The sequence below is a fragment of the Rattus norvegicus genome, chromosome 8 (assembly GCF_036323735.1).
Source record: "Rattus norvegicus strain BN/NHsdMcwi chromosome 8, GRCr8, whole genome shotgun sequence".
In the NCBI taxonomy this organism is placed as follows: domain Eukaryota; kingdom Metazoa; phylum Chordata; class Mammalia; order Rodentia; family Muridae; genus Rattus; species Rattus norvegicus.
The window spans coordinates 30,236,475-30,250,157 of NC_086026.1; the positions used below are offsets into that span (position 1 = coordinate 30,236,475).

Here is a 13,683-nt window from a genome sequence, read left to right on the forward strand (position 1 = left end):
TACCCCCTCTGTATGTCTGTGAGGCAGGTGCTCAACCCTGAATTGTGCAAGGTGATCATGCTTCCTTCTTCTGTGATTTATGCTTTTCTGCATACTTCCCAAAAATGTAACACTGTTCTGGATGTAAAAGGACTGTATACATTCCTCATCCCCAAGAGAGAAAGGATTTATGAAAGTTCAAAAACTGCAGGTGCCATGACTACAGGGCTCAGAAGGGTGTGGCTATCCTTTCCTGGGCTAGTCAAGGAGAACGTGTGAGGAATTTGAACTGAACTTGGAATGACAGACATCATAAACAAGCACACAAAATAAAGAGCATTTAGAGCAAGACTAGCAAGATGGTAAGAAAGTCTAGGGATTTTGATCAAAAGCCAAGAAATGTGAACTTTCCTTTTTGTTGTTTTTAAGAGATGATCACATTATATAGCCCAGGCTGATCCTGAACTTATGTTCCTTCTGCTGCTTCTGCTCTGCTTTTTTTTTTGGGGGGGGGGATGTACCAGTCGGAAGGCAGGAGTAATCTTGATCCCTTGATCATAATCTGACTACCACTAAGAATCCCTCTGTGGATGCAAAGGTGACTTCATGTTCTCATGGAGCTGACTTCCATTAGCTAGTGCCACCCAAGAGAACCTTCTGTGTTTAGGAAAGCTTCTGAATTGTCCAATGTAGTTGTCACCAGCCAAGTGTGTCTAGTGAGAGTATATAAATGGACACAACTTAATTTCGCTACGATTTACTTAGTCTATTCAGACAGCCACTTATGGGCTGTGGTTGCTACTTTAGAGCATGGCTGGAGGGAGTAGTGATTTTCTTGGGTTCCCTGCTAAGAAACTGGGATGAACTGATCTGACCACAGGTGTTCACCCTGCTGTTGATAATGCACTGACTACTATAAGAGGAAGTTCACATGTTTACAAGGAGCCATCAAACTACCACCTCTCTCTCTCTCTCTCTCTCTCTCTCTCTCTCACACACACACACACACACACACACACACACACACACACACACACACACACACACAAAGCCTGCAGGAACACACCAGGAACCAGGTGGATGAATGAGAAAGTCACTTTCATATACACTAGAAAAGAGAGAGGTAAATGGATGAAAAGTACATCACAAAGAGACAAAGAGAATGCTTGAGGTCCAATTCTTTTGTTATTTTTACTTATGTCATATATATACATATGTAAATGTGCATCTATGTATATATTAGTGTAGAAGACAGTTCATTGCTGAGTAAAGAGGCAGAGTAAAGCAGAGTAAAGAGGACCACTCCCAAGGGGTGAGGGTAGACAATATCCAAAGGACCATCACAGTGATCCAGATTGAAACGGATACCTTTCTGAGGGGTTTTCTTGTGAAGCTGATTGACAGACCCACTTGAATCAAGACTTACAGGGGAGTTTTTGTTCCTTATAAGAAGGCCATCACCTAGATAATCTTGTAACATTTAAATGGTTATCTATTAGCGAACTTCTGGGTCAGATATATGACTCAGATCCCATTATTTTGACCAGTACTCCAAGTCTTATGCTTGCGGTCTTTGATTTTTCAAGTTGTTAGCTATGAAGAAGGGCCCAGCTCTAATGGCTTTGAATCCTGCTAATATAAAACTCAGTATCTAGCAACTCCCCCACCCCAAGAATTGGAGCTCAGAATCATTTAGGAGTTGGACATCAAGTTAATCTGATTACTTTTGTCTAAAATGGTTCAGGGTCTCCACTCTCCACTCCTGTTCATTTGCAGGCCTTGAAGAACAATCAAAGACTATAATACATGCAGTTGGACTGCTGAAGGGTCTTTTGAAAATGAACAGGTGTACTTGAGAACCTATAAAACAAGACATGAATTAGGAACACAAGTTCTCAAAACTTCAGCAACTACTCCTGAGATTGTGATGGGTGTAACTTGTTTATCATGAAAACATGCCTGCTTTTTTCAGTAGTGTCTGTCATCGCTTGAATTTTTTTGTCAGACCATTAAATAAGCACCCATTTTAGCTGGGTGTGATGGCACACACCTTTAATCCCAGCACTTAAGAAGCAGAGGCAGGTGGAACTCTATGAGTTCAAGGCCAGCCTGGTCTACAGAGTTCCAGGACTGCCAGAGCTACACAGAGAAACCCTATCTCAAAAAACCCAATAAAATAAAATGGTACCCATTTAGGAAAAAATTGAAGAAAGTGGCTTTGGTTAGATTTAATCAGTTCCTGGCATCTCCTTTAAGAAGAGCTGGTTATCATGGAAATCTGGAAGTTCTGAAAGTGGAGAGGAGTCCACTGACCCAGTTTTTGTTTGTTTGTTTGTTTGTTTGTTTTATTTTTGTTTTTGTTTTTGAGCCCTGCCTTGGGCTCAGAGAAGGAAATAGTTTTCATCTGCATTATAGGAGGCTAGAAACAGATAGTTATGCAAATGTCTTTGAGCGAAAGAGGCAGAGAGCCAGGCATGGCTCTTGTTGAAGGACGAACAGATAGAAACCTTTATTCATCTGCTCATTTGAACAAATTTAAGGTCACTTAGGTACTGGATTTCCCAGGGGTCTATGGGCGATACTTCATCAGGGAGGCTTCTCCTCATTCAGGACTGAGGAATCCAACTGGCACTGGGGGCTTCCTCATTCCAGGAACAACATCTGGGATTCTGGTCTGGAGTGCTTTCAATCTTAGGGCAGTGACCTTCCAGGACCTTGTCTTGTCACACCAAGGGCCAGGGGCCTTCTGAGGATGCCTGATTGTTGGCCAGTTTCTTCTCCACCAACTTGTTTAGTGACAGACACAGCATTTATTTTTCAGTCTGTTTCCTCTGGGAGAGAAGCCAGGAAGAGATCTTGAATCCCCCTCTAAGAATTTAGAAGTTCTACACGAATTTATTTTTTCTTTTTCTAATAGCTTTGGCGTCTTTCCCCCCTCTGTGTCCTTCTCTACGCCCCCATTGTTGTTAAAACGTGCTTTACAGAGAAAACCCAAGGAGTAGGCAGGCAGTTCCACTCTCAGCGCCTTTCTGGCCAAGCTCAGTGTAGAAGCTATGTTTCCCCGCTGGCACAATGACAGCTGAATCTCCTGACAAACTCTTTATTTATTAGAACATAATCATTGCATGAGAATGTTGTAAAAGCAAAAATATAAAGGGCATAAATTTCAGCAACAGTAAAAGTCATCAAAGTCTTGCTACTTAAGTTATAACCTGCATTTAGATTATTTTATATAATACAATAGTGATGCATATCAATTAAAGGAAGGACAGTAATCTCCCAGAAATGCATGTCAGTCCAATGCCACATGTCATAAACTACATTTCCCTCACACTGAATTATTAGGTGTGATAAACACGAACGGAACAGTTGAATAACCGCCCATTCCTCCTCCTGAAGTCGGTTTGCAGCGCATTTCAAGATGCTCTTAGTTTGCTCATGACAAATTCCTTCGTATCCAGCAAAAGTATGTACAATTATTCTGTTATCCATTCCATCTGTCTGGATGTGAAGTTCACAGGCTCAGGAGGGCAGCGTGAGGATAGCACAAAGTGAATAGGATCAGAGTTTGTATCAGCAGGTCCCATGAGAACTGGGGAATATTTTAGCAGAATTATTTTAAAACTGAGGCGAATTCTGTGAACTTCCCTAATGGTTTCACTTCACGTTACAACCCAGGTTTCTAAGTTATGACGTAAATACTAATATATTCCATGCTTCTTTTGGTACTTAATGTTTTACTTATAAGATGTATTTAGAGAGTTAAAAAATAGTGGGGGCTCTACTCTCACCACCCCAAGATGGCCATCATGAATATTTGAGCATATCTGTTTTGTTTTATTGTGTTTCTATGTTTATACAATGCCAAATTTAATACTGCTTGATATGTTAATGTTTCCAAAACATCAGTGTAATGGCTCTAGAGTATTTATTGGACAGTCACCAAAGGTTGTCTAAATGGATCCTTATTGTGGGCAGTGAAGGTTATTGTCTCTTTTCTCTTTTCTTTTCTTTTTTTTTTTTTCTGTTTTCCCCTTCTCTATGGGTGTTCCCCTCCCCATTGCCGCCCTCCCCCCAACAATCTAGTTCACTGGGGGTTCAGTCTTAGCAGGACCCAGGGCTTCCCCTTCCACTGGTGCTCTTACTAGGATATTCATTGCTACCTATGGGGTCAGAGTCCAGGGTCAGTCCATGTATAGTCTTTAGGTAGTGGCTTAGTCCCTGGAAGCTCTGGTTGCTTGGCATTGTTGTACATATGGGGTCTCGAGCCCCTTCAAGCTCTTTCAGTTCTTTCTCTGATTCCTTCAACAGGGGTCCCATTCTCAGTTCAGTGGTTTGCTGATGGCATTCGCCTATGTATTTGCTGTATTCTGGCTGTGTCTTCCAGGAGAGATCTACATCCGGTTTGAGATCTACATCTGGTTCCTGTCAGCCTGCATTTCTTTGCTTCATCCGTTTTATCTAGTTTGGTGGCTGTATATATATGGGCCACATGTGGGGCAGGCTCTGAATGGGTGTTCCTTCTGCCTCTGTTCTAAACTTTGCCTCCCTATTCCCTCCCAAGGGTATTCTTGTTCCCCTTTTAAAGAAGGAGTGAAGCATCCACATTTTGGTCATCCTTCTTGAGTTTCATGTGTTCTGTGCATTGTCTCTTTTCTAAGACTTTATTGTTCTGAAAAAATCCTTCTGTCTGGATACTCAGTTCACACAGATTACTACTCTTTTAGGTGTAAAATTGTTCAGTTGAAAAATAAAATTACTTATTTATACCATCCCTTTCCCATATATCTTCATCATTGACCAGGTCCATTAGATGTCATCCCACCTGTACCAGGCCAATTAAAGCTGTGCATACAGGGGAAAGATGTCTTCAGAGACCACAAAGAGGGGAGGCAAAAACCTACTGGAGGTGCAAAGTAGGAACAACAATAAAGATATAGCCTGGTATGGCGAACAACACTGTCTGTGGAGTCTGAGCATGATGATGATAGATACATGTGAGGTTTTCTGGAATGAAAACTGAAACATGAGAGGAGATGGGGTTGATGAGGATACATAGGCAACATGGAGTGGCTGCTTTCAGAACAAGATTAATCTGGCTTTGCCTTGGAAATCCAGAGGCAACATCTAGGACAAAGACATCACTGTATGTTCAGGGACTGGATACATTTGCTGAATATAATTTCACAGGGTTTCTTCAATGGAGGTGGATCAAAGTATAAAGAAATGCATCTTTGACCACTACAGAAAGGAGAGAGAGATCAGCTTCTCGGTCTTGGCATTTGAGTCTAAGGCAACAGTCATCAGTAAAATGCGAAAGGTTCTTTTTGTCTCAGCCCTGGTTCTCCTTGTCTGTTACTCCCTGTTTCTCAAGACTGTGTGTTTGAGAGCTGGATTTCACAGGTATACTGGACAACCATCAGTTCCTGAATATTGTCTCTGCTGTTTAGCTCTTGTTCAGAGCCAGGTAGAATACCAACTAATACCTAGGGCTAACTAACCTCTCTCTTTAACCAGAAGATTACATGTACCACACCAAGAGAGACATCTGTATGTCGGCCCCAGATGGCCATGGGCCGAATGCTTTTCAGGATCATATGTGCCACTTAAAATCTTGATTATTTTTATGCATTCAGCCTTGAAATTGGTTCAGCAAGGAAGGAAATTGCTGAACAAAGACGAGAAAAAAAAAAGTAAGATTAGCTTAATTTTATTAACCTTGGAGTTCTCTTACTTAGAAGTCAGCTTAGACTTTGTTGAATGGTACATTTGCCTGCAGAGGTGAGGAACTCAGCATGATATGGTAAGTGTAGAAGGGTCAAAGTCAGGGGGCGATTTTGATTTGTTCTTTCACCGCTTAAAAGTATGAATTTGGGCACATTTGTTTATTTGAGTAAAATGATCCCTCCATTTAAAACACAGCAACTCTGCTTAGTGGGCCTTGTTTATTATTCTGTGACAGACCATCTGGCAAAGCGCTTTGTAAACTGTAATATTCTATCATGATTTAAGTTCACTAGGATGCCTGTCTAGTGGAGACATTGTTTGCCTTTAAACACATTTCAGCTTAATTGATATCTTGGTCATTCATTTTCATATTTAAATTTAAGCTGGAGATACCGATTCATTCCTCTTTCCCACTCAGCCTAACTAAAGGTCTGAAATGTTTGCTTTCTTGGGAATGTGTTAGCTGACATCCTGAAGAGGAGACCGGGATGCAAGATCTTGCAAGAGTAAATGAGTGTAAATTGCACATCCCAAAGCCATGGGCTTCCATGCTTTGATCAAATTACTTGGTGTTCTTGGCTGGGTTAGAGTACAGCCAGCCATTCTCTGGGTCATCACAGTCAAAAATGGCAGTATATCTGTGCTCCAAGAGCTTGTAAGTGGTTTACAGTCAGTGGCTCTTTATATCTATGGTAATTAAAATTAAGTCAAATCAGACAGTCTGTTGCTTAGTGGCTCCAGCTACATTCCAACTCCTTAGTAGACAAATATAAGGAATGGTTATTTCTTTGAACAGTGAGAATATTAGAACATTTTTGACATGGCAACCAGTTCTTTGGCATAGCCCTCTCAAAGAATGAAAACCTGATATCGCAGTGTTTAGACTCAGAATTTTTATAGGTATTTTGTCGGTATTCACCCAACCTTTTCTCACAGATACCTTTTCAAATATTTGATAAGTTGATATTCTAAGATAATATTTTTCTCTCTGTTGTGACCCATAGGTCCTGTGTAACAGACATGTGCGAATGTCCAGTCCATAAAAACTGCTATTGTGAGTCATTTCTGGCGTACACCCGTGCCTGCCAGAGAGAGGGCATCAAAGTGCACTGGGAACCTCAGCAGAGCTGTGCAGGTAAGAAAGCCCTGGAGGGTCCATCTAACAGTAGGTCATTGTTACAGTCAGGGTAACGGTGGAGAGGAGAGCTGTGCTGGTGCTGGTGTGAATGATCCATGCCCCTCCTTGACCAACGGGAAACCCCATCGGTGATTCAACTGACTTGCAACTTGACAAAACACAGCAGCTTCCCATGGGGCAGAGTAGACAGCACTTAAGACAAATGCTTTGCGACATGCACATTTTAACAATTTAAGGATTTCCACTGTTGCAAAATCCTCCCAACTTCAAGCTAACAGCTGGATGTGCTTAGAACACAGACAGTCACAACTAGCTTGGATCATGTGTGGAACAAAAGAGATTCAGGACCATCGCAGTCATCTAAGGTCTTCAGGATAAACACGATCTGCTCTAATAGGTTGTCGAACAAACAACAGAATGTTTCTCTCCCAGATAGGCAGAGTCCTACAGCAGTGTTTATTAGCTCTCTGTCCTCATTAACTAGCTCATTTGATATATGTAAAATAGAAGGCCCTCTTCATCCCAAAATACGTGTTATCAAGTTGCTACACTGGGCATTGTGCTAGATGCTGTGGGTAGTAGATGCGATGAGTTCCTTGTCATTGAAGTGCTGTGCTGCTGTCTCGTGAGAGAAGTCAGAAACAAAGACTTACAACACTCGAAAATAGTTGAGTGTGGAAAAAGAACAAACAATGCAGAGTTGTAGAAGGCAAATGGAAAAGGGCGGGTAGCCACTTGGACAGTGAAGAGAGATACATTTTCTTAATAGAGATGGTGCTTTAATGTTACTCTAAAGGACTGGCAGGAGTCAAACAGGCTGTGCACAAGAACCAGGGTGAACAACCACAGAGCAGCAAAACCCTGGCATTTCCCACACTGTAAAGGGATCGTTTCTGGCTTGATCCTGTTGATCATCGGAAAGGCAAGCACACGCCTAGGTGGAGAGGAAGCTGGAATGTACAAGCTTTTCAGACCGTGGAAAGGAATCTAGCTTTTGTTTTAAGAAAAGTGGAAACCAGCGAGGATTTAAGAAAACTTATTTTTACAGTGTGGTGCCTAGAATTAGATTGGAGAAAGCGCCCGTGTAGATCCCAGGTGGTTGAGAAAGGACCATGGATGGAGTCATAGTTTACAACTGATGGTGTCTTGGATTAAGATAATGGTGATATCCACCAGGAAGTTAAGGGAATGTTACGGAGTTTCACCAGACCAGGCTGTGAATAGTGTGTTGTGTGGATCTTGAAGAGTGACCAACTCGTAGAGGCTTCGTCAGTAACAGAGCTGCTTAGCGTTGAAGGTAGCAAACAGAATCCATATCATCTAAGCTCAAACGCTGGCAAACATTTTAGTATAAAGGGCCAGATTTGCCAGGAAGTAACAAGCCTTGGGTTTCTGTAACTGGCAAGATCATCCTACTAACAGCCTTAGCTCAGACCATAAATGAGAAGGCACTTTATGCCACCCTTAGCCGAGGCTGATGAGAAATGATGCAAGTGGCTGAGCTCTGACCTACAGCTCCAAGCGAGGTCGACTATGAGAGAGTGATGCTTGTTTAGGATTGGCTCTTCCTTGCCGTCATTAATCTTAGCTCCCTCGCTTTGAGTTCTTCTTCCCTTAAATCTTCTGGAAAAATGAATGAAATAGATGGAGACAGGCACACATCCATTCTGCCGTATTAGAGGCTCAGACAGATTCTGTCCCTTACATTAGTTAGCGTGGGGCTTTGGTTCTGATCCTAGTAGAGGCACGATATAAGAAACCTCTCCTCTTGGCCCAGGACTATAGTGAGCATCATTTCAGTACACATGATGCATTTGAGGACTTCACTTTTTATGTTGACTTATTCACTTCAGGGACCGAGTCCATTTAGTAATAGAAAAGGAACATAGTCCCAATATTAATTCTATAGATTCAAGGAAAAAGGCCACCCAAATCATGTCCAAATTAATTAAAACAAACGACTAATTAAAACAAGCTTTTTAAAAGAACTCATGTACATGAGGTGTCTCTCCCTAAAGGCAGGGTTTAAGAGATCAGAATTGGATATGAAGAAGATAAAGGTTTTTATAGTTCAGGAGTACAGGGTTTTCAAATTGGGGATTTGGAAGGCAAATAGGCAGGGCTATAGAATCAGAACATAAGCGTAACAAGTTAATTATAATAGCCTCCTGAAGCGAAGACATGATGGCAAGGTGGTCATAGCAATACGCTCATATCAACCTTTCGAAATAAAGACATAGTTGCCTTTTATTTCTGATTTAATCATAAACAGGAATGAAACTAGTTTGTTTTTACTATAAGATAGTTTCGAAGTCTAAGACTGAGGCAGGCTGGTTTATCACTGGAAAGGTTCCATTTACCTTTCAAAATTAGCGCGCGCACGCACACACACACACACACACACACACACACACACACACACACACACACACAAGACTTCCACAGATTGTCAGTTGGCACGTTGAAAAGTAAACTTCCAGAGCTTGGTGCATGTCTCATAGAACTTTATTCAGATTCATCTAGGGTAATGGAGACTGTAAAAGTACAATTTACTTGATTTCAGCCTCTAGGTGCTTTGAGTCATGGTAGTACTTAAGGCTGATGAGACAGAAAAGTGGTCTCTACTGTAAAAAAAAACAAACAAACTTGGGAGTTGAACAAAGGAGAAACAAATGAGGAGGGAAACTCCAAGTGCACAAGGGACATTTTAAAGGTTCCCCTGGATATTAACACCATCACTGCTGTTGACACACCAGTACCTGTGTGCCCAGAGGGCCTAATGCAATTCAAATCAAGTCGGAGAATTACTAAATATAAAATTAATAATGCTAATAACTACAGTGACACTTTGTGTGCTTAGCAACCACCATTTTTAGAGTCTGCTATTTTTCTCGTAGTGTTCCCTTTGCTAAGGAGTGTACTAGCTTTTTAGGATGTATTTTATCGTATCTCATGCCCATGAAAACCTAGACGGTCACACTATGAACTCCACCATGTCTTATTTATAAAGATATTGAGAACTCAAATGCCTCCTGTGAGTTCACGAGTTATAGTTGGAGAACGTACTTGTGAACTTGGCCATGTTTTGTGGATAAAGATATGGAATCTTAGAATGTTAAGCAATTCACTAATAATGTCTTAAGAGCCAGAAAGTGAGAAGGTAAGTTAATTGGTATCACTGCAAGAACACAGAGAAGCAAGAAAACTAAAGGAAAGGGATGGATACAGCGGGTCTCCATTCACTTTGGTCACTTGATTCCTGGTCGGTGTTTCTTAGGACCATCTGATTCCATAAAAAATATTAGGATGTGGTCTCTCGTGTCTTACATTGCCATGCTTAGCAGAATATCTATCCCTATGTGCAGCTGTCAATACCTGTCATGCACATTCACCAACAGATTTAATACATGGAAGAGGTGCTGGCTTCTGCGTTCCTCCACAGCGCTGTGGATGTTGGGTGTTGCTTGACCAATTGTCTTCTTTTTTTCCTTGCTTCCCTGTCTCACAATTGTTTCTAGTTTCTCTCCTACATCCACTCTGCCTAATGCTATACCTGGAGCTTACCCATGGCCGACTAGATGCTTCCTGTGAATTCATGAGGTATTGTTGGGCATTGTGACCATCAATCAGCACCCAGGCAAAAGAGTGGAGCCTAGAAACAGCCTAGTTCCAGAGGACACAGAGAGTGGCTTATTGAAGAAATTGGTATACCTTTGAGTAACGTCTTTAAGAATCACTGTAGCTGATGAATGTCCCTGCAGGCTACATGAACACTAAACCTTGCTGTTTTCCTGATCTTGAAAAGAAAAGGGATTTAACCAAATGAAATCTGTCAAAGGCATGCAAGCAAAGCAAATCATATGTGTGTTAAAAATTACATTTTTCATTTATGAGTTTAAAAAGCAAATAGATTCACAGAGGGCAAACAAGGGATCCAGTTGGTACTTGCTTTCTATGATCATCGACACGTTGGGCTGAAACGAAGATCAACCTCATAGCTTCCTTCAGCTTAAGAGCTGTCCAAGCTTTCTCTGTCATCATTCTCCCTCCTGAAATTCCACACCTACCAAGGCAAGGTTCATCCCTTATCCCATGAACACTGGTTCAAGGATCACACCTGTGTTACCTGGTCGGGTCCACACTAAACTCTGAGTAATGGATCCTTCTACCAGGGAAGCTCTTTCTAATGTTTTTTGGTCTTACAAGTTTCCACTGATGATGATGATGATGATGATGATGATGACGACGACGACGACGACGACGACGACGACGACGACGACGACGACTACAACAATTTGCACTGCTAGTATTCAAACCCAGGGCCTTGCACATGCTAAGAGGATACTGAACTATGTCACCAGCCCCACTGCTTACTTTACCTCACAGGGATTTTTTTCTCTTCAGTCTCCCTTGACCTCACCCAATGCTCAGTATCAAGTCAGACTTTTCTCTCTTCTCTTTCACTCTCTAGAACTGTGCATCTGACATCAAATTATGGATCTGGGTATGTGTCAGTGTCTCCTTTCTGCTTCTGAGCCCAGTATCTGGATTTCAGATGTGATGTCTGGCTCACATCTGTTACTCAATAGAAGTTTACTGATTTAATTTGAATTGAAATTAAGATGACATTGTATCATAGATCTTGTTTGATCCTTGTACTTCTTCATCCTCTGCAGCCTACTTTCTACTCTTAGATGGTAAAAGATGTCTGTGCGTGATATGGAAAAGATAAGGGGTCCTTTATGGAAGCTAGATGGTGGGGCTAGAAAAAGGAATTGGGATTTTAGGACAGAGGACACAGGATAGGTCATATCTATAAGGAAAAGAGATGTCTGGAAAGACGGAGTATTTCTGAGAAATGTCCCTATAACAACAAGAGCTAAAGGGGACAAAGTACTGAGTGGACAAAAGCTCAAAGACAGCCAAGAAATGGAAGTGTGGAAATGAACTTGACAATCAACAGAGGGAATTCACGTTGGACATAGAGGAAAGCCTTGGATGCCAGTAGAATGAAGCCCCTGAAGTTAGATAAAAGATAAATAAACAGATATGAATAATTTAATAAGCACATGCTGGAGTGTCCCCTGTACTCAGTCCCTGAGGTATAGGGGTAAGAACTCTGTCCTCAGGAACCCAGGCCTCTGTTCAGCTTCTCAAAGTGACTTTTAGAATCACTTTTAAATCTATAACTACAGAGATTTTGCTGCAAACTCAGGAGAAAGTTTTGAAATATGTGACTAGAAATTGATATATTTTCAAAGAACTGTGAGGGAATCCTGTGAGTTTCTCTAAAAATCACAGCTGCAGGGCTGGGAGCATAGCTCAACCTATAAAGTCCTTGATTTTCTTGTCAAAGACAGGAGTTCCATTAAATCCATATTTAAAGAAAACAAAACACATACTGAAGCAACTCTCTCTCTCTCTCTCTCTCTCTCTCTCACACACACACACACACACACACACACCCTCAACCTCACACTCACATACTCAAGACATAACTGCACACACACAGATATATACACTCCCACACACTCATACCCACATGTTCTGTCTCTGTCTCTCTGTTTCTATTTCTCTAATTTTCTCTTTCTGTCTGCCTCTCTCTCTCTCTCTCTGTCTCTGTCTCTCTCTCTCTCTCTCTCTCTCTCTCTCTCTCACACACACACACACACACACACACACAAACACACACCATCACTGCATTGTTATTGGACTGTTCAAATAAGCAAGCATAATTTCCAAATGCTATGAGATCCAGAGAAAATAATGGCATGTGGGGTTTTCAGAAACTATTTGATGGAAGTGACATTTGAATTTAGATAAGGAATTAGATCAGGGAAAGAATTAGAGAAGATTGATAGAAGATTTGCAGCTCTATAACTAGAAAACAGGGATAAAACTGGAATTGGAGCTGGAAAGGAAAAGGGAGGGTTCAGGGGAACAGGCTAGGAGGCAATTTTAATATTTAGTGCTAAGATCAAGCACAGGAACCCATGAGATGAGTGCATCTGTAAAAGGTTAGCCAGGAACCAGAGGGCACACAATGTCATAAGCAAAATAGACAAAATGACTGAGTGGCTTTTTGGTGAATGAAAGCTCTTGGGGTGTCAGCAGTAATGGCTGAAAAGTTTGGAAGGAATGGCTTCAATAAAGTGGAGGGTGAGGATGGACATGGGTTCACAGTATTAGTGGATTACAGAGCGGGGCAGACATGGGTTCACAGTGTTAGTGGATTACAGAGTGGGGTGGACATGGGTTCATGGTGTTAGTGGATTACAGAGTGGGGCAGACATGGGTTCACAGTGTTAGTGGATTACAGAGCAGGGCAAGCACTGGGATCAGGGATGGCTTTGTTTAACAGAGAGGGAGAAGAGGAATAGGCAAGCAGCAGGATAGCAGAGAGTTACAGAGGACTCCACAGTCAGCAGGGCTGTGTGTGTGAATGAAAGGCCATAGGTTGGTAAAGGAAACTCAGGCCCTTGACCCAAGTAAACCAGACGGTAACAGTGGCTACATGTCATGGATCAGGACGTGTTGCCATGGAGTTTGAGGAGGACCATGATGGGAACACAGAGGACCTTCCTTTTTGTACCTGCTTTGGAAGTAATCAATGATTGTCCATCTCTGCAGTGATGGGGGGCATGGATGTGAAAGCCACTTACAGGTCTAGTCTCAATCCTGACTGCATGTTAAAATCACCAGTCTGTCTGGTGGGGCAAGTGGGAGTATTTCTTTTAAGTGCTTGACATCCTAGTCCCACCTTACCATCTTCAGAGATTCTTTCTAATTGAGTTGATCTGAAGCATGGCCCTGGCTTCACCAGCACTGCAGTAATTTCC

General features: G+C 41.8%; 1 protein-coding gene across 4 annotated transcripts in view; it reads left to right on the top strand.

Annotated features, from left to right (window-relative positions):
* Bmper (BMP-binding endothelial regulator) overlaps positions 1 to 13,683 on the top strand; it is a 245,153-nt gene that overhangs the window by 228,426 nt on the left and 3,044 nt on the right. For all 4 annotated transcript variants that reach the window (NM_001135799.1, XM_006242715.5, XM_039081015.2 and 1 more), the window contains one exon: positions 6,711 to 6,841. In NM_001135799.1, coding sequence (NP_001129271.1) covers positions 6,711 to 6,841 — 131 coding nt within the window. The remainder of the gene's footprint in view (positions 1 to 6,710; positions 6,842 to 13,683) is intronic.